The sequence below is a fragment of the Mustela putorius genome, unplaced genomic scaffold, assembly GCF_011764305.1.
Source record: "Mustela putorius furo isolate JIRA1106 unplaced genomic scaffold, ASM1176430v1.1 tig00000095_pilon_pilon_pilon, whole genome shotgun sequence".
In the NCBI taxonomy this organism is placed as follows: domain Eukaryota; kingdom Metazoa; phylum Chordata; class Mammalia; order Carnivora; family Mustelidae; genus Mustela; species Mustela putorius.
Genome location: NW_025421280.1, coordinates 15,650,376 through 15,669,776, shown reverse-complemented (window position 1 = coordinate 15,669,776; position 19,401 = coordinate 15,650,376). Strand labels below are relative to the sequence as shown.

General features: G+C 47.1%; 1 protein-coding gene across 3 annotated transcripts in view; it reads right to left on the bottom strand.

Moving 5' to 3' along the window:
• The window catches only part of IL17RD (interleukin 17 receptor D), a 70,195-nt gene extending 51,892 nt beyond the window's left edge, over nt 1–18,303 (bottom strand). For 2 of the 3 annotated variants that reach the window (XM_013053150.2, XM_045078693.1), the window contains exon 1: nt 18,053–18,302. In XM_013053150.2, the coding sequence (XP_012908604.2) occupies nt 18,053–18,178 (126 nt within the window). In that variant the 5' untranslated portion in view covers nt 18,179–18,302. Of the gene's footprint in view, nt 1–18,052 lie in introns of all 3 variants that reach the window. The other variant, XM_045078696.1, reaches the window with a different exon arrangement.
• Nucleotides 18,304–19,401: the final 1,098 nt, after the last annotated feature.

Genomic DNA, 19,401 nt, shown 5'->3' with positions numbered 1-19,401 from the left:
AAGTAAAAATGCCATGTCTGTGAACTCTGTCAATACATGGAAATATCTCTAGAAAACAAATTTAACTCATTTGAAGGGATACATATTTATAGCAGCATTATCAACAATAGACAAATTATGGAAACAGCCCAAACGTCCATCGACTAATCAATGGATAAAGAAGATGTGGTATATCTATACAGCAGAATATTAGCCATCAAAAAGAATGAAATCTTGCCATTTGCAAAGACATGAATGGAGCTAGAGAGTATTATACTAAGTGAAGTAAGTTAGTCAGAGAAAGACAAAATTCCATATGATTTCACTCCTGTGGAATTCAGGAAAACAAACAAACATGCGGGTGGGGGAAAAGAGGCAAACCAAGAAACAGACTCTTAATGATAGAGAACAAACTGATGGTTACCAGAGAAGGGGTGGGGTTGGGTACAATAGGTGGGGATTAAGAAGGATGCTTGTCGGTGCACCTGGGTGGCTCAGTGGGTTAAGCCACTGCCTTCGGCTCAGGTCACGATCTCAGGGTCCTGGGATCGAGCCCCGCATGGGGCTCTCTGCTCTGCAGGGAGACTGCTCCACCTCACCCACTTGCCTGCTGCTCTGCCTACTTGTGATCTCTCTCTCTCTCTCTGTGTCAAATAAATAAATAAAATATTTTAAAAAAAAAAAAAAAGGACGCTTGTCATATGAGTGCCCCATGATCACTAAATTTTGCACCTGAACTAAAAACAAAAGAAGAGGGGCGCCTAGGTGGCTCAGTGGGTTAAAGCCTCTGTCTTCGGCTCAGGTCATGATCCCAGGGTCCTGGGATTGAGCCCCACATCAACTCTCTGCTCAGCAGGGAGCCTGCTTCCCCCTCTCTCTCTGCCTGCCTCTCTGCCTGCTTGTGATCTCTGTCAAATAAATAAATAAAATCTTTTAAAAAATTTTAAATTTAAGCAAAAATAACCATAAAAAGTAAATTCAGTGAGGGGCACCTGGGTGGCTCAGTGAATTAAGCCTCTGCCTTGGGCTCAGGTCATGATCTCAGGATCTGGGATTGAGCCCACGTTGGGCTCTCTACTCAGCGGAGAGCCTGCTTCCTCCTCTCTCTCTGCCTGCCTACTTGTGATCTCTCTCTCTCAGTCAAATAACTTAAATCTTTAAAATATATATATATGAATGAATAAGTAAATAAATAAGTAAATAAATTCAGTGATGCCAACCCTGTAGCAAGATGCATTTGTCTGTTCAAGAGCGGAAAAACCTGGGGCGCCTGGGTGGCTCAGTGGGTTAAGCCGCTGCCTTCGGCTCAGGTCATGATCTCGGGGTCCTGGGATCGAGTCCCGCATCAGGCTCTCTGCTCAGCAGGGAGCCTGCTTCCCTCTTCCCTCTATCTCCCTCTCTGCCTGCCTCTCCATCTGCTTGGGATATCTGTCAAATAAATAAATAAAATCTTAAAAAAAAAAAAAAAGAGTGGAAGAACCACATTTAATGTCCACTAAGCATCCCCACCCCTTTCTTTCACATTAGCTTGAAGTCACTGATTTGTAAAGATAGCACAAGGACACCCTGCTTTAAGATGCTATGATTCAGAATGGCATTCTCTTGTGGACCCCAGGAAGTGAAGTTTTCATATAAAAATAAAGGAATAGCTCCACTAATTTTTAAGCCCCTCCCCCCATGGTTTAGGCACTTTTCTTTTCTTTTTTTTAAGATTTTATTTATTTATTTGACAGACAGAGATCACAAGTAGGGAGAGGCAGGCAGAGGGTTGGGTAGGGGGAAGCAGCATTCCACTGAGCAGAGAACCCAATGTGGGACTCGATCCCAGGATGCTAGGATCATGACCAGAGCCGAAGGCAGAGGCTTTAACCCACTGAGCCACCCAGGTGCCCTTATTTTCTTATTAAAGTATAGTTGACACACTAGGCATTCCTATTTTTAAAATCAGATTAACAAAACCTCCTGAGGTATAAACCTATACCTCGTGAAGTTTGTTAGCCATTCAGTAAATTTATTTAAGACCTAATGTGTCTATAAACTGGAACCTAATTTCTTTCACTTGTGCTAATAAGGAGCCACTCTCCAGATCTTATTCTTTAGAACATATTTATATGTGTTATATGTAACACTATTTAAGATAACATAAATTCAAGGGCCACAGAAGTTTAAGTGTCTGAACGTAATATGTAGGTTTATGCCCCAAATGCATTTTTTTTTATAGGATCTCATTCCCTAAAATGGAGCAGGATATGCCCACAATGGTTCTTCATCACTCACTCTCAGGGTTGGCAGGGGGAACCTGCACACCCCCAGCCAGGTCACAGATACTCCCTGACACATCGTTCCCTCACACCCTCCAATGGCTTCCTATATAACCTATCACTTCAGATGAACGAGGCACAATTAAAGAGTTTCCAAAATAACTGCTGCATCTTTTAAGAAGAACAAGGTTGGGAAGTTCTGGGAGGAACTGGGCCAAAGTCAGTGCTATCTGATCCACACTAAAGAAGATTCCTCCATTCAGCAAGCGTGTCCTCTGTCTGCGCAGATCCCACATCAGTCTTCATTCCAAGGTTCCTTTTCTCTGTCCTTACCAACCTACACATCCTGTCCACGTTCCTGTGTTGCCCTACACTCGGAACGACTTAATGTTGTCCCTCCAACATAAAGAATCACTGGGTTCCGTGTGTACCTGGCACAAAGTCAAAGCCCACCAGTATGGCAAGATCAGTCTCTAATGGTCAGCTGTCCAACATAGTAGCCTCCAGCCATGTGTAGTTATTTAAATGTAAAGTAATTTGAATAAAATTTAAAATTCAATTCCTCAGTTATACCAGTCACATTTCAAGTGTTCAACAGCCACAAGTGGTTAATAGTTACTGAACAGCACAGTGCAGAGAACACGTCCATCATCACGTTAAGGTCTACTAGACAGCACTGAGCTCAGAGGTTTCAGCGCCCACCCACCTGCCTCTGCGATTCCAGGTGACATTCTCCCACAGCTGGACAACTCTTCCCAGCTGTCACCAGGTACCATCTGTCACTTCATCTGACACCAAGGGGAACAGCTCAGTTTCACCTGGGCAACATTTCTTATTAAAACATAGTAAAATGAAATTTCCGTGAGTTTATACATACATCGATGTCTCCATTTATGTATCCAACACCACAATCAGCATACAGAACAGTTCCACCATCCCCCAGAAATTCCCTTGTACAGCTCCTTTGTAGTCAAACCCTGCATCTACCCCAAAAACCTTGGCAACCACTGATCTGGCAGCTTTCTAAAAAATACTCAAGAGTCCTGGAAATCTCACTTGGGCAGGTCTGGGAGGAGGCCTGAAATCTGTACCACTCACCAGACCATGTTTCTCAGGTGATTCTAATACTCAGCTAGGTTTAGGAACTTCCAGGGTAAATGCTGAATCCTAGGTTAATTATCTGCAAAGTGCTCTCTGGTATCTAGGCATGCTCTCTTCAGACCCCCTTTCGCTGCTCTGTTGCACATGGCAGACGTGCATCGCAGGCTGGGTAATCGGAAGGCAGGGCAGGCTTGGCTACTGGGGGCACAGGCAAGGTAACCAACCACCCTGTGACTCTGGTTTCTGGTTCTGAATCATGTGCCCTGCCATCCTAATCCCTTCCTGGCTCTTTGTGCCCATGGAATCCTCATCTGGCAAAAAAGGAACCACATCAGAAATAATTGCCTACCTCCAAGGCTCGCTGGGAAGTAATGATTTAGATAATACGTTCAAAGGCACTGAGCAGCCAGGATGAAAAGTTGCCCCTGTCCTGGATACATCATCACTACACAGGACTGCCTTTGGATAGAACTCTCCTCATCCTGTTTACCTGATGGATGTGGGAGATCAGGACACAAAGTACAATAAAATGACAGCCATTAAAGAAATAAATAAATAGGTAGATAGATAAATAAGTGTTTTCCTCCTAAATGCATGATCCCAAGGGCAAGATACCAAATTCCATATTTTTTAAACCTTTTTAAAGATTTTATTTATTTATTTGACAGAGAGAGGCAGGCAGAGAGAGAGGAGGAAGCAGGCTCCCTGCTGAGCAGAGAGCCCGACGTGGGGCCCAATCCCAGGACCCTGAGATGGTGACCTGAGCTGAAGGCAGAGGCTTAGCCCACTGAGCCACCCAGGCACCCCCCAAATTCCATTTTTAAAGGGGAATTCAGAGGAGTCAACATCATCTCAGAAACCACCTCGGTTCGGAAAGTAAACGATTACAAAGAGGGTCAACAATTTTGAGTTTAGCCATTCTCTCCAACTTCTTCAGCTCTGCTGAGGATTCCTGGAAAACACTTGGAAAAGTTCAAGATGATCAAAGGAAAAGTATGGCCAACACAAGAAATGCTATCATGTAACATCACGTGTTTATTTAGCTCCACCAAGCCAAAGAGAGAAGACTGTTTGAAAGGGAGAGAATGCCTGCTTAATCAACTAAAAATGCATTCATTACTATGCTATTCACCGTGGCTTTCCTGAAATCAGACACTTTTGCCCCTAGACCATAAGATTGAAGCGATTTGAAATGAAAATATTTCCTGTCCACTGCTTGCCAGTTTCTAGCCCCAGAGTGATAGAACAGATGACATCCAGTACAATAAAAGCTTTTATTAACCATAAATTTGAGACTGCTTTAGGGATTTGAAGTGTTGGGTTTCATGCTGAAAAAATGTAATGTTATCCACAGACCATCAGTGAGTAACAAAAACAGAGGCACAGGTTATGCTACTTTGATCAAATTATGGCAAAAAAAAAAAAATTGTCTTTTGCATTTAAAATAGTAGTTGCATTCAGGGTCTATCTTCAAGGAGCACCACAATAGTTTAATCCTAGGTCTTGGGCAGTTTAATGGAAATTCATCCTGAATGCAGATTTCTAGAACCAACTGCTTTCTGTTAAACTGAAAGGAAGCTGAAAAGTGTTAAGAGGCAAAGTGAGCTGAGAAATTCAAATGCTAAAATGGGACCCCTAAATCTGGGTCTGTCAACCTTAGCACTATAGCCACTAAGTCTTTATCGGCGAGAGCCAGCTTACCCATTTCAGTGTGTTTAGCAGCATCCCTGACCCCTACCCACAAAAAGACAGTAGCAAACCCCTCCCCAGCTGTGACAATCAAAAAGGTCTCCAGGGATTCCCCAGATCACCCCCGAGTTGAGAACTCTTGACTGAATCAAATTCTAGCCCTACTGAGCAAATGCTGCCTGATTTTTCTTTCTCCAAAGACCACCTCAGAGCCCGAGGGTCTCACGGCCTCAGCTCTCTGCCCCAGGCCCCCCTCCTCTGCACAGAAATGGGGAGCCCACCCCAAGTGATTTCTGAAAATCAAAAGCACTCTGCACCCTCTTTCCCACCAAAACCGATGGTGGCACAGCCATGGAAATGAGAACTCTCTCCACTGGGACCAGAGCAGACTAGCACAAGCCAAGGCAACCCGCCACCCCCCACCCCCCACCCCCACCCCCAGGCACACCCGGCCGGGCCTTTGTGTCCCGCACATTCCAGCAGGGAAGCAGGCTAGCAGGCTGCTGGGCTGGGCTGTACCGCATCCCAGCCAGCCTCCAGACTGCTGCTTTCTGGCCTTTCACTGTCAGACCAAGGAGGGGACCAGGGACCCGGTGCCAGAAAAGAACATGAAAAGCAAAGGTGAACCTCTGTGGCCCATTCTCTGCGTGCTGAATGTCCCACTATTAGGTCTCGGCATGACATTTCATGGCCAGCAGGGGAGGGGGCCCGGTGGGGAGAGCTGAACAAATGCCCAGGGGCACAGGCCCGCCTTTGCCCTCCCTGTCTCCCTGCACTTATGAATAAAAGATGGAGGGTTTGTCTCGGCAGTTTTCCTGGTACCCTGTAAGAATAACAACTGGCCGCTTTTTGACCGATTTAACTTACTCTGAACAAGATTCGATATGTACTTTCCAGGTCTTTAACTGTACACGCCCTTACATCAGGGGCAAGGACAAAGAGAAAAACCACGGAATTAGGTAGGAGATAAGAATTCGGGTTAAACTAATGAAACGGTCTGCCTGGAGTGGATTCTAAAAAAGTAATTTAGGCAACAGGCGACCACAGAACCAAAAGGCTGGAAACTGACTTCGAGGACATGTTTTTGAGTGAAGTGGCCTTTCCTGGAAATAAAGTTCAATGTTTTCTTCCCACAAAGGAGAGTAATGACTGAATTTTGGTGTGAGGATGCGTTCAACCGGAAACTTTCCCCAGCCAAACAGAGGTTTTAATAGGAACTCGTTCCAAGTTGCGGAGGGCGACACCTACAAGGGTTTGTAACAAGCCCGTGTGAATAGCAAAAGCCTTAAACATTCTTGAGACACTACAGTCCTAATGTTGAGAGCCCAGCTGATTTTCAAATAGTCTTTAAGGGCAGAGGTTATATTTCAGCCTAACACACAAGACACCCTTCGTTTTGGATTCTCAGTAAAGTAAAAGGGAAGCCTTCATAAAGCATCTCCTTTTCTTTTCTTTTTTTTAAGATTTTATTTATTTATTTGACAGAGAGAGAGAGATCACAAGTAGGCAGAGAGGCAGGCGGGGGGGTGGGGGGGATTGCGGGGGAGGGGGGAAGCAGGCTTCCTGCCAAGCAGAGAGCCAGATGCTGGACTCGATCCCGGACCCTGAGATCATGACCTGAGCCGAAGGCAGAGGCTCAACTCGCTGAGTATCCAGGAGCCCCACATCTCCTTTTTTAAAAAGACAACACAGGGGTGCCTGGGTGGCTCAGTGGGTTAAAGCCTTTGCCTTCGGCTCAGGTCATAATCCCGGGGTCCTGGGATTGAGCCCTGCACCGGGCTCTCTGCTTGGTGGGGAGCCTGCTTCCCCCTTTCCCTCTGCCTGCCTCTCTGCCTACTTGTGCCGTCTGTCAAATAAATAAATAAAATATTTTTTAAAAAGACAACACAGATTGAACTGGATGAAACCATTGGAAAGATCTCCATGTACAACAGTTTCAAGCAGAAAAACCAAATTTTGCTCAGTGTTGAAACTGTATCCATATTTGTTACCTACTGATACCTAACACACAATGTCATAATATCACCTTTGGAGGGATCTAGCCAAATATCGGCCCTCATTATGAGGAAAGGAGCAGAAATCTAAACTGTGGGACCGTCTATACCACAAGTGACCTTGACTCTTCAGAATGTGTATGCTATGAAGGAACAAAAAAATGGGTAGAAGAACTGTCCTCCGTTAAAGGAGACTGAAGAGACAGGAGTCTCTGTAAAAGTGATCTATTTAGAGGGCACCTGGGTGGCTCAGTTAAGAGCCTGCCTTCGGCTCAGGTCATGATCTTGGGGTCCTGGGATGGCGCCCTGTCAGGCTCCCTGCTCAGCGGGAAGCCTATTTCTCCCTCTCCCTCTGCAGCTTCCTTTGTTGTTCCCCTGTTTGTGCTCATTCTCTCTCTCTCTCTCTCTCTCAAATAAATACAGTCTTAAAAAAAAAAAAGTGACCTATTTAAGAGTGATCCTTAAATAGGATCCTCTGAATCCTGGAATGTGATTCAGAAAGAAATCACGGAGATCTGCCCCATAACTGCAGTAGGTGGGGCACGCAACGGGGAACTCCAGGCAAAGAGGAAATAGGTGCTCATTTTACCGTGCTTTCAACTTTTCTATAGGATTGAAACATTTCAGAATCCAAAATATGGGAGAGAAATATAGTAAAGAGGAGTCCAAGTACCAGTGGCCGGCTGCCTGTGGCGGGCAGGGGGCTATGCAGCAATAATTTCACTTTCTTGTTTGGTTTCAGAAAATATATGCCCAAAATATGACTAATTTTTTCTAAACAAAACTACATAAACTCTTAATACAGCATACGTCTAGGACAAAGATAAAATGTAAAAAACTTAATAATATGACATTGTTCACTTAACTGGGCAAAGGGGATGTATACACAACAGACGTTTAAGGCATTCATGTTTCTGCTTTTAAAAAAAGTCATAGGCCCTTTAAAAGCTGCTTTATGCCTTTCCCTAAAACTCTTCTGCAATTTATCATTCTCTTTCTCCTCATGTCAGAAAGCCTACTAATTTAAAAACTTTTTAGAACAGCTCTTTAAAACCCCCCTGCCTTCCGCCCAAAGTCTCCCCCTATTCTCCACCCTCATCTTTCTTTAATGAGATAAAAGCAATAATTACACTAGTCTTGACCAACTTGAAAACTATGCACTTAAAAAAAAAAAAAAAAGTGTGACCCTTTAAGTAAAAGGAAGAAAGCTCAGTAAATGGGGAATGTGCTCAAGTGTAAAGATGTGGGGGTAGAATTTCTGTCTCTTGAGGACTTCAAAACCCAGGGAGAACAATAAGAGGCAGCGTGTCCAGAGCAGCCTTAGGAGGGACCTGGGGGACTGTCACCTTGGGTGAGTCAGACACTGGGAACCCACGGCTCCCACTGCCCCAAAGCAGCCTTTGGGCAGCACAACCAGATGTTACATTTTCTCTGCTTGATTTTGGTAAAACTCCATGACCTCTTTCTCAAATTAAAAAGGCAATGCTTTTTTTTTTTTTTTTCAAACCACAGGAGCTATCTTTAGTGAAGCCTTCTAAGGATTTCATTAATTCATAGCCAGCCAACCAGGACCTTTCCCACAGTCTCCCACAAAAAAGCCCGGGAAGTCACTGACTGCTTGGCTGGATCTGAATATGAGCAGAGGTAAGATCAGAAATATCTAGTTCCTCCCACAGGGAGGCAAGCCATGAAAATCAAAGCTGGGCAAAAACTCATTACCACAGCTGGCCAGCAAACCCACCGCCCTGGAAAAAGGCTGAGAGCACCTTTGATTCTGGATGGACCGTCTCGTGATTTCAGAAAATGAAACGTGTTCATCACCAGAGGGGTTGAAACAAAACAAGACCCGTACCTCTGTTTAAAAGACAAAGATTTCCTACCCGCTGGCAGCTGCTGCCAGGGAATGAGAATCATTTCATAAAGTCCAAAACCAGGATGCATGGTTAGCACTGGACAGGAACTTTTTACATTTTTTTTTCTTTATCCACAGTGCGGTGTAAACTACACAATGCAGACACCTCCTTTTGACACAACCAACACTTTACAAGGTGGGATCCCCAACCAATCCTGGCCCGACTGCCACCTCAGGCATCTCCTGGACCACCCTGCAGCCCAGCAGTTGGCGTTGGCCAGGAGGGGCACATGGTGCCAATAATCAATTAAGTCACTAGGGAGAGCATATTTTATGCTGACTCTGAGTACCGAATGCCACATGATGCACTAATGTCGAGAAACCCAAGAAACCCCAGAACCTCCGAGGACATCTGTATGATGACGGCTCACCTTCCAGGTGACCTCAGCAGAGAGACCCCCTGAGGTCATCCACAGGTGCCACCATCATTCTCACCATCAACTATAATTTCCTGCAGGGCACTTGGGTCAAAAACCCAAGAAACCCCAGAACCTCCGAGGACATCTGTATGATGACGGCTCACCTTCCAGGTGACCTCAGCAGAGAGACCCCCTGAGGTCATCCACAGGTGCCACCATCATTCTCACCATCAACTATAATTTCCTGCAGGGCACTTGGGTCAATTCAAGGATCGTGGAAGGAGAACCTACTCTATGCCCGCCCCCATGCCGCAGACACTGCCCTGGGGGAGACAGACAGACAAGAAAACACCATGGATGTCTCATGGTGAAAAGTTCTGTGCAGAAAAACAAAGTGAGGCAAAGAAGGCAAGTTGCTATTTCAAACAGGGTGGTCACATCACTGTTCCATTGTCCTGGTTGTTTCCATGTTGCAATCAAAGCTCCAGAAATCTGGCCCAGCCCATAGAAAGCCCCAAAGACACACTGAATGAAGAAATGGCCACTGAGGGTCACTCTTATCAAACGATTCATCCGTTAGAGAAACCTGTCAAGCCTCATGGGGCTTCCTGATAGGGGCACACAGACAAAATTCAAGGCACCCTATATTCCAGTCCCAACCTACACATCCTCAGCCTTCCTGCCCCCACCCTGCGCCAGGAACCACCCTCCCCCAGCTTTGCCAGTTTTCTTTCTGCCACACTTTTCTTTCAAAGGATTTCTCCACCTCCCTGTTCTGCTTACAGGGCCACCCAACCCCTTCTTCTAAGCCTCCTCTGAACCATCCAAGTTAAGTGTCTTCTTCATAAGCTAATCAAGTTTCGTCGTCTTCTTCAAGGCATCACTGCAAAAGGCTGAATGCATTCTCACTAAATCTGAAGCCATGATGGGGTGGGTCTGATTTTACTACAGACAGGCTTTCTGGCACAGGTGAAATTCCCATGGGGGGCCAGCGGAGGGGGAGCACGACGTGGAGAAGCCTCCCAGAGGAAGGTAAGCCTCCTCCACCGCAGGGGAAACTAAGGCAGACCAGGAAGCCAGAATGACTGGGAACCAATGGGGACAATGGCTAAAATGCCAGATTTCCAAAGGTGTCAAGCAGCGGCCGGGCACTGGCACATATCCACAGGCAGCGACATAGGCGGAATGTTCTAGTTTGAGGAGCAGCAGGAACTGTGGTTCATGTTTCTCTGGGAGGAGTGGGGAGGTACAGAGACAGGACAGAGAGTTCCCTGTACCTTGGAATCCCTCCTGCACCTCCCTGTCTCTGGGTCCCTGTACCCTTTCCTTGCAGCCCCAGCTGGGTAGGAAGCCAGTGCAGACAGGGGAGAGGGCCTGGGCCTACTGTCCTTGTCTTTTCCCTGGAAAACGTAAGTAAACTCCCAAATCACACCAAGACCTGACACAGTGGAGCTGCTCAAAAAACCGTGTCTTCCCTCCTCACTCCAGACGAGTCTTCTCAGATCCTGAGCAGTGAGTGCCGGTGCCCCACCCAGAGCCAAGGTGCCCACTCCAGAGGAAGGCAGCGATAAAACTTTCACTTAGCAGGGCGCACACTTGCTAGGGCCGACTGCTAGTGCATCGGTCTGGATTACATTGCATTTTCCTCTGGTAAAAGAGAGGCCATTTCAGGAGAGAAGAAACCAGAAATCACCTGGAGAGAATAAAATCACAAGGAAAGGGTTTTTAAAACCATATGGCCTGTCTCAGGAAAATGCACTTCTTCGTTCCAAGGAAACCCTCCCTCTAACCCCATCTCAGAACAGAAGTCTGGAGCCATAGCCAGCATTTTTTAAAGAGTTACCATTTGGGGGGGGTGGGGGGAGCTGGGGGGGTGTCTTTCTACAAAAGTGACAAAACAGAACACTTGGAAAAACTAGTTTTTAAGGAAATAAAGTTTTTACATCTAAAAAGGTTATATTTAAAGCCTAATCCCTCATGATTTCAAAAGGATTCATTTGAAATATTCATTTAATGTGTGAAATGTAAATATCCCTTCAAACATTTAATGAATGCTATCAATTTCTATTCCCTTCCAAAGTTGCTGCTTCAATTTTATAGGACATTTCTTAAGTTCAAGCAACCTTCCCTACAATGTAGTAATTTTAATGAAAAAGCCTCATGATTAATGTCATGATTAATGCCCAGGTTTGGAAGGAAGGAAGATACAATAAAATTAGAATAAATTTCCAACAATACTCTCCATCTACTGCCCTTTCAACTCCTAAGGTACCAGCCTTATGCAAATAAGACACTTTACCATTAGGTTTACTATAAAACCAATGCTTCTTAAAAGTGCCCAGTTGTTTTTTTTAATGGAGGTAGTTTCCATTCATGCTATTAAATCAGACAATTTATAGGCCAACTTCCGTTTTAGAAGAGAATTACATGTGTGTTCACATCACATCTTTATTTTGTCATCCACCCAGTGATTTGTCGAGGACAGCTGGTACCTATTAAGTCTCCCCTTTAAATGGTGTAGCCTTAATTAGCTACATCCACCTTCCCCCAACATTTCCAAACAAGGAACCAAAGCAAAGGGAAGCCGTTTTTATCACAAATGCTTTGAACAATGGAGTTGTAAATGTTAAAATAATAGTTTCCATTAGAAACCAGCTAGTTATTCCTTTTTTAGGCCCCATCACAAAAAAAAAGAAAAACAAAAAACAAAACAAAACAAAAAAAACACCAAAAAACACAGGGTACACACAGGGTTTAAAAGTTTGGTTTTTGTTACTTAGGTAATTTTTGGTTTCATGCCTGCTGTTATTAATTAAACTTTCCCAAGATATTGCTTAGGAAAGGGTGAGGGACAGTCTCCCAGAGATATTCTTGATTTTAGGCTACACACTTCTTACTTGGGACTTCTGAGCCCATAAAAATCAGTAGACAGAAACTGCACAAAGAGAACAAGCCTGGCATGGTTTTCTATGGACAGATACCATGCTCTTCTCAGAAAATAAAGACTTTCCAACTCACACCAGGAGAAATCCACTTGATTGCATGATTTTAACCTGCCACATGTAGCTATAGCACACTGATTAGGATACAACGTAGACTTCCCTACTTTAAAAAAAAAAAAAAAAGAAAAAAAAAGTAACCTATGATGCACTCAGGACTTCAAGTGTGAACTATGTCAACCAGCTAAATGTTGAGCAAGATAAGAAGCCACCTCTAGGATTTCCCTCTCAGATTTGGTTTCCTCTTAAAGATTTGCCCCAGCTTTAATCTGCAGTAAGACTATCTGTTTCAATTGGATGTGCTCTTTCCTGGGCTTGTGTCTTTTCAATCAGCCAGTAGCCCTGCCGGGTTTAGAGTGGCAGAGAGGAAGTGGCCTGTGGTTAAACAGAGGAAATTCCAAGGCATTTTAATAGAGCAAATAGTCTCTTTACTTCCCACAGGGAAGAGCTTCAAAGGCCCCAGACCCTGGAGGAGACAATGTGTTGTGGGGCCATCAGTCACCTAATCGTGTGTCAGGACCATTCAGAATGTCCCAGCAGCCAAGACAAACACTGCCCAGGAGGACATTGCCTCCCACCAGACGAGCAAGTCTGGCTGCTGGGAGATGGGGCCCATGGCACCAGCACAGACAGGCCCCCTGAGCTTGCTGAGGGCCTGGGACCTCCAAATTTGGGGAAGATGTGAAACAGAAAAGGTCTCAGCTGCCAGGGTAGAGTGCAGGAGAAAGGTCTCCTCTGAGGGCACAACCCTGTCAAGCTTCTGGGGGCACCTGAGCACCCCTCCCCTGCCTCAGCACATACTCTTACAATTGTGGTGGGGGGGGTACCAAGATTCCAGAAGACTAAAAGTCCATCCATCAGAGGCAGACACAAGAGGGAGTGAGAAACGAAAAGTTACAATTAATCGGTGATGGGGTAGCCCCAGCAGCAGCAGACATCTGCTGGGCACGCTATGTGAAAAGCTCAGGGACCGATGAGAGGAAGAGGGTCTAAAAGCTTAAACACACACACATTTTAGGCCAAATGAAGCATGAAAAATACTCAACTTAAAGACTTACAAAAGCATTAGCCGTTCTTTCCTTTGTAGGGACATTGGTAAGGTCTGAACTGCAGAGAATATGATTTGGATCCTACCCTACTCTTTCCTGAGATTGTTTTCCAGACAAGCCCAGCTGTTCTGGGGAGGAACCCACGGAAGCGTCAGGGTCGCCTTCACTCCCGGCCTCCCCTTCAACCCCAGGCTGAAGGCATCCACCCAAACCAGGGTGCCCTGCCCAGCTGGTTCCCCTGGATCCCCTCAGCCAGCCTGACCCCCTTCACTGGCCAGGGCTCTGACGAAGTCTCCACTTCCTCTTTAAATCCAGGCAAGTCATTTAAAGTCAAACTCAGATTTTAAATGTTAAGAATATGGTTTCTCTCCCCTTTCTCTGGCCTGGGGGAGAGTCCTCTCTCCTAAAGCAATGGCTCTCAACAGTGAGAGGAATTTGTTAAAATGCCAATTCCTGAACCCCCATCTCACTCCCATTCCGGTCGCATTAGCCTTGAATCTGCATTTTAACGAGCTCCCAAGGCAATCCTGATACTGGAAGCCCCTAGACTTTACTTCGAGAAATTGTGTTCAGAGGGAAAGGATCCCTAGCCGGTACTTACTTGCTGGTCTCATTCACCCAGCTGTATCCCCTTTTTAATACAACTAGCACAATGCCCCAGGCACTGCAGGGGCTGGGGGGGGGGGCGCTGGTGGGATGGGTGGGGGAGGGGAAAGAAGGGAGGGCTGTTCAAGAGAGATGGACCCAGGCCAGGAGGATTCCCAATTAACCCCGCAAAACAGGCTGGAGGAAAGCATTGCAGTTCTTATAAAAATGTCTCTCTAAAAAATGTGTCAACCAGGGCTGAATCATTTTTTAACCAAGAATTCTGTAAGAGACACGAGAGCATGTATAACATGGAAGACATGGCCAGAAGACAGGCAGACCAGATGCAGGCTAGGGAGCCATGAGCTGCAAGTGAATGAAAACGCATCCAATTCAGAATCAAATAAACATGCCTGGGCCCACAGCCAAGGAGAGTTCTTGGATTGGACTTTTATCAGGACCTAAATTTTAACCAGCTGGAACTTCTTCTTTTCCAAGTACCACCCTATTCCTTCCTACCTTTTGAGATGAAGTATTTGCCTTAAATGGGAAACTTGCACTTCATTGTAAAGACGATGCCAGCGTTCTGGCTTCCTGAATTCCTGGAGGAGCAGGCTTTTTTGCAGGGTAGACATTTGTTTCAGAGATAAAAGACCAGAGAAGATGTACCCCATTTAGATAAGAAGGCATTCCTTGTTCCCTCCTTCTCCACTGCAGGAAAACGCCACTAAACAAAAACCTGTGGGAGCCGATGCCTAATTCTTTGTCCCATCAGTGTATTTTGAACAACTAGCAAGATGAAAGAAAAAAAAAAAAAAACACCTCAGCGCAATTGACTGATAGAAAGTTACCCGTCACCAACAGAACCATTCCACCACTATCAAGAAGCAAGAGTTAAGATCCAGTGTAAATGAGGATGCCAGTTTTAGAAATTGTTACTTTGGGAAAATTGTATTTATTACTCCAAGAGCAACTTTACCTGGCAAGGGCCCTAAGAGATTTTTTTTAAGAGTCAAAGAAGTGTGCCCAAAACTCATTCCTAAAACACTCAGCTGTGTTCAAGATGGTATCTGCCCCTTAATTGCCCCACTAATAATAGGAAGGTTGAGAAATCTGACCACTTAAACCAGATCAGCTCCTCAGAGAGCCTCCCCAAAGGGTGTGTTAGAAAAGCTGCTGAGGGTTCACTGGCTTCAGTCACCTTGCCAGTCCTGGGAAAATACACACTGCTGCCAGGGCAAGAGTTCCTGGAACAAATGCTCCCTGGAGATCAAGGGGGTCATTTGCCCCGTTCCTCTGCAGCACCCAGATCCTGCAGGGCTCACGTTGCCACCCTGCTGTCCCCCTCTCAGGTTCCATGTGACCGAGACCCACAGGAAGCCGTCTCCTGTTTGATTCACACATAATCAACCCTTCTTTTAGGTCTGCATGGCCCCAACTAGACTGTAAGCAACGTCAGAACTGAGACCAACATCTATGAGCTGAATACCCACCATCTGGTAGGGGACTCTGACATGAATCAAAGGCCAAATCATTGTACACCAGTATTCACTGGCCAGTCTTCTGACCGCAACTTTTGGAAGACCCGATGTAGGGAGGCGGGGGCAGGGAAGGCTTCCTGCCGGAACCGCTGCTGGAGTAGAGAAGGGAGGCTAGGGTGTAAAGAGAAGGAAAACAGACAGGAACAGCATGTGCAAAAGCCTGCTGTGGAGAGGACACTGGAGCTCAGTGCTCTCATCTTTCCATCCACTTCCTAAAATCATCCCTTAATACAGGATTAAGCAAGAAGGCTACAGGGTCTAATTGGGCTCAGTCAAGATTTACAGGCTCTGAGGCCACCAAGATGAGGTTAAGTGCCTGGCTAAAGAAACCTGTCCTAAGACACAGATATGAGCAAATATTGACAATGTAGTGTGGTGAGAACTAAAATGTGAGGACCTGCATGAGAAGGCAAAGCAAGGGGAATGGCATTCAGGGTGGGCTTCCTGGAGGTGGTATCACCCGAGCTGAATCTTAGGACAAGCAGAAGGTTCTCAGGGGAGGAAAAGGCATCCTAAGAGCAGAAAGCATGTCTCAGCAGCATAGAGGGCACAAAAGTTAGGGACCGGCTGGAAAGATAGGTATGCAAGGCAGGTGGGCAAGAGGGGTTGAGGAGAGCTGGTGGCTCCATCAGAGGCACTGAAAGGCAAGTCCAGGAGGAAAGGAGCCATTCAGCAGGTTGGAAAGAGTGTGGAATCTGGGAGATGGCCCAGAGGCTTCCATGCTCATACAAGAAGGGATGAACAGGAGACAATTAGTGAGACCAAGGTAAAAGCTGTTGAGAAGGTCACCCCTAACTAGGAGTTGTGGTGGGAGAAAAGAGGTCAGCCTGACTGTGAGGCCACTGAGGGCAGGGATGCACAATTAGGGGAAATAAACACATTAGAAACAGCATAGAAACACAAATAAACAGCATAGAGACTGAAACCATCAGCGTGGCTCCTTTGGGTCACTACTATACCCAAAGCATTAAAACTTCCAAGCTTTGTGAACTGACACATGAAGCCACCTAGACAATTGCAGAAAAATAGCAATTGGACTGATCCACCTAAGCTGTCATATGTAAACTCAGAATAAAATGCTTGTGATGCTCTTACAGTTATTCAAAAGCCAAAATATCCTTAGATCCAAAAGGTTTAACAGGACTAATAAGTCAGTATGAGATAGCCTTAAGGAAACTTTTTGATATAAAAACTGGGAAGAACTTGGTATCTTAAAAGATAATAATTGTGAGATTTTACTAAAATGTGATGCTTTACTCAAAACAGGAAGGTTATATTCAGTATGGGGTTGGTGGTGGGAGGGTGTGTTATAGCTGTCTTAGTGCAGCAAGGCTATTAGGTTTGAAGTTATTCCAGCTGCCTAGCTCATCCCTGGTTTTCTGCACTGTTTCTCTGATTGTGGGACAAGGGAGCTGGAAGCACCATCCTGAGACTCTAAAAGGGTGCCAGGTCCTAGGCCTTGACTGTGCTGAGGCCTTTCAGTACATCTCTGAAGAGGTGAGTCAACTTTGTTCTAAGGACCCCACTCTCAGCGCCAACAGTGCTGGGATAACAAGGAAATCCCCATTTATTCCCATTTTTCAGGTGGAAAAACTGGACGCGGGAGCAGAGCCAAGGTCATGTCCGTGGCTGCCTGAGTGCAAAGCCCTCACAAAGCTCTCCACAAGTCTGAAGGCCTTGAGTGCCCTGACGCCTGGCCCTGGCTTGGGTGGGAGGTGCGGGGCAGACAGAAGCAGTCTGGGGCCGCCCAAACACAGGAACCCTGGCGGCCACGGGGGATCGCAGCATCCCCGCGCACATCGCCCCCCACCCGGACAGCATCAAACTGCTCGGTTACTGGGAGAAGACTCCAAACACGAGACTAAGAATGCACACCTCTCCACTCTCCTCCGGAGCATCTGACCGAGGTGACAAACTCATGCCTTCCTTTGGCCTAGAAAAATATCTGCAAGTCAAACTGGCGCCAGGGAGAAAGGGTGTAGGTCATCCATGAGACCCTTCGCTAGACGAAGGGCAAGATTTCCTAGCAAGTCAGGAATCGGGGGTGGGGTGAAAGTGGGGTAAGACGGCCCAGCCTAGAAGGAACAATGCGTCCACGAGAGGGGGCGCATCCCTCCCCAGCGCTCCGGCTCCCCTCTCTGTCAGTCCCGGGCCTCTGCAGAGTTGTGGACCCGAGGAATGGACTACAGGACCACTGCTGCTCCCAAGCGCCCCCAGTCCAGACAGCTCGGAGCATCCCAACCCCGGGGAGGAGGAGGCACGGGTCCGGAAACAAAGGGTGGGGCGCCCTTCTCCCGCCCGCCGCGGGACGCCCCTCTCGCCCGCCCTCTGGGAGCCGGACCCCGGCCAGTGGCCGCGCCTCATTAGCAACACAAAGCCGGGGGTCGGGCGGCCCCTTTCATCCCGGCTGGGGCTGGCGGACGCGCACCCCGGGAGGGAGGGAAGGGCGGGAGCAGCGGTGATCCCAGCCCTGCCGCTGACTCCGCGTAGGGCAGGCAGGTCGGCACCCGCTCGGCTGCCCGCAAGCACCTGTGCGCACTGCGCCCGCCACGCTTTTGGGGACGACGAGAAGTTTCTCCTTACCCTCCAGCCGCAGGTGTCGGCGCCCCGCGCTCTGCTGGAGCCGCCTGCCGCTACGGCCAGCTGCGAGCCGTTGAGGCAGGCGTTGACCGTGAAGAAGACGGAGCAGAGCTGCAGCCACGGGGCCATGGCCGTGCGCTCGCCCTGCCCTACCCAACTCTGCACCCCGGCTGCCTGCCTCTGGCCAGCCCCAAGTGGGCGGTGGCGCCGGCGGCGGCGGCGGCGGCGGCGGCGGAGCTGGCCGCACTACCGAGCATGCGCCGCCGGCCTGCGCCCGGCCCCTTCCCTTGGGGCCCCGCCCCCCACCCCGACTTTAGCACTGTGGCCCCGCCCTTCTAGCCCAGCCCTCTGTCTTGGCCCCGCCCCGCCCTGTAGTCCTCCCCACCTATGGCCACACCCCGAATCTCCACTGAGGGGCTGGGATCTGCAGGTTTTTTTCGCTACCTGACGGGCCTTTTTTTTAATCCAAAGGATCTGTCCAAGTGATGCCTGCTCTCAGCAAAAAACTCAGGAAAACACAAAGAATATAATAATAATGGTTTTAAAAGTAATTTAATAAACACCTACTATTTGCCAGGCCTCTTGAATCTTCCCAACCACGTGGGAAGTGTTAGTATTATTCTAACCCACTGAGCCACCCAGGCGCCCGGGAAGTATTAATATTATTCTAGTCCCAGTTTCCGGCGCAAGAAAGTTAGGGTAATGTGGTGGTTATAAAAATCCTAGCTGAGGGGCGCCTGGGTGGCTCTATTGGTTAACCGACTGCCTTCTGCTCAGGTCATGATCGTGTGGAGTCCCAGGATCGGGATTGAGTTCGGCATTGGGCTCAGCAGTCTGCTTCTCCCTCTCATGCTCTCTTTCATTCTCTCAAGTAAATAAGTACAATCTTTTTTTTTTTTTTTTTAAGAAAAATCCTAGCTGAGACCTCCGAAAAATCACTTGCTCCATGTTACTGTCCCTGCCTCCTAAACTGGAAAAACAAAAGTATGCTAGTCTGGGGAGGATTCTACTGTTTAGCACATAGCAAGTGTTCAATAAAGGCTACATTCTAACATTAACACACTTGCATAAGGTCACCCAGCTGGTACCTACTGAGATTCAAATCCAAATCTGACAAAAACAATACACTTAACCACCCCACTTGACAGACTCACAACCCTGAGATCAAGAGTCACACACTCCACCAAGTGAGCCAACCAGGCCCCCCATCTGAAACCATCTTAAATGGCTTTTCTGGTTAATAATGAGGTGGACCATGTTCCCATGTATTTAGTGGCCATTTGCATTTCTTCTTTGTTCCACAATTGGACTCTAGGAAAAGGAGCAGTACTTGGAGTTTATGGCCAAAGGAG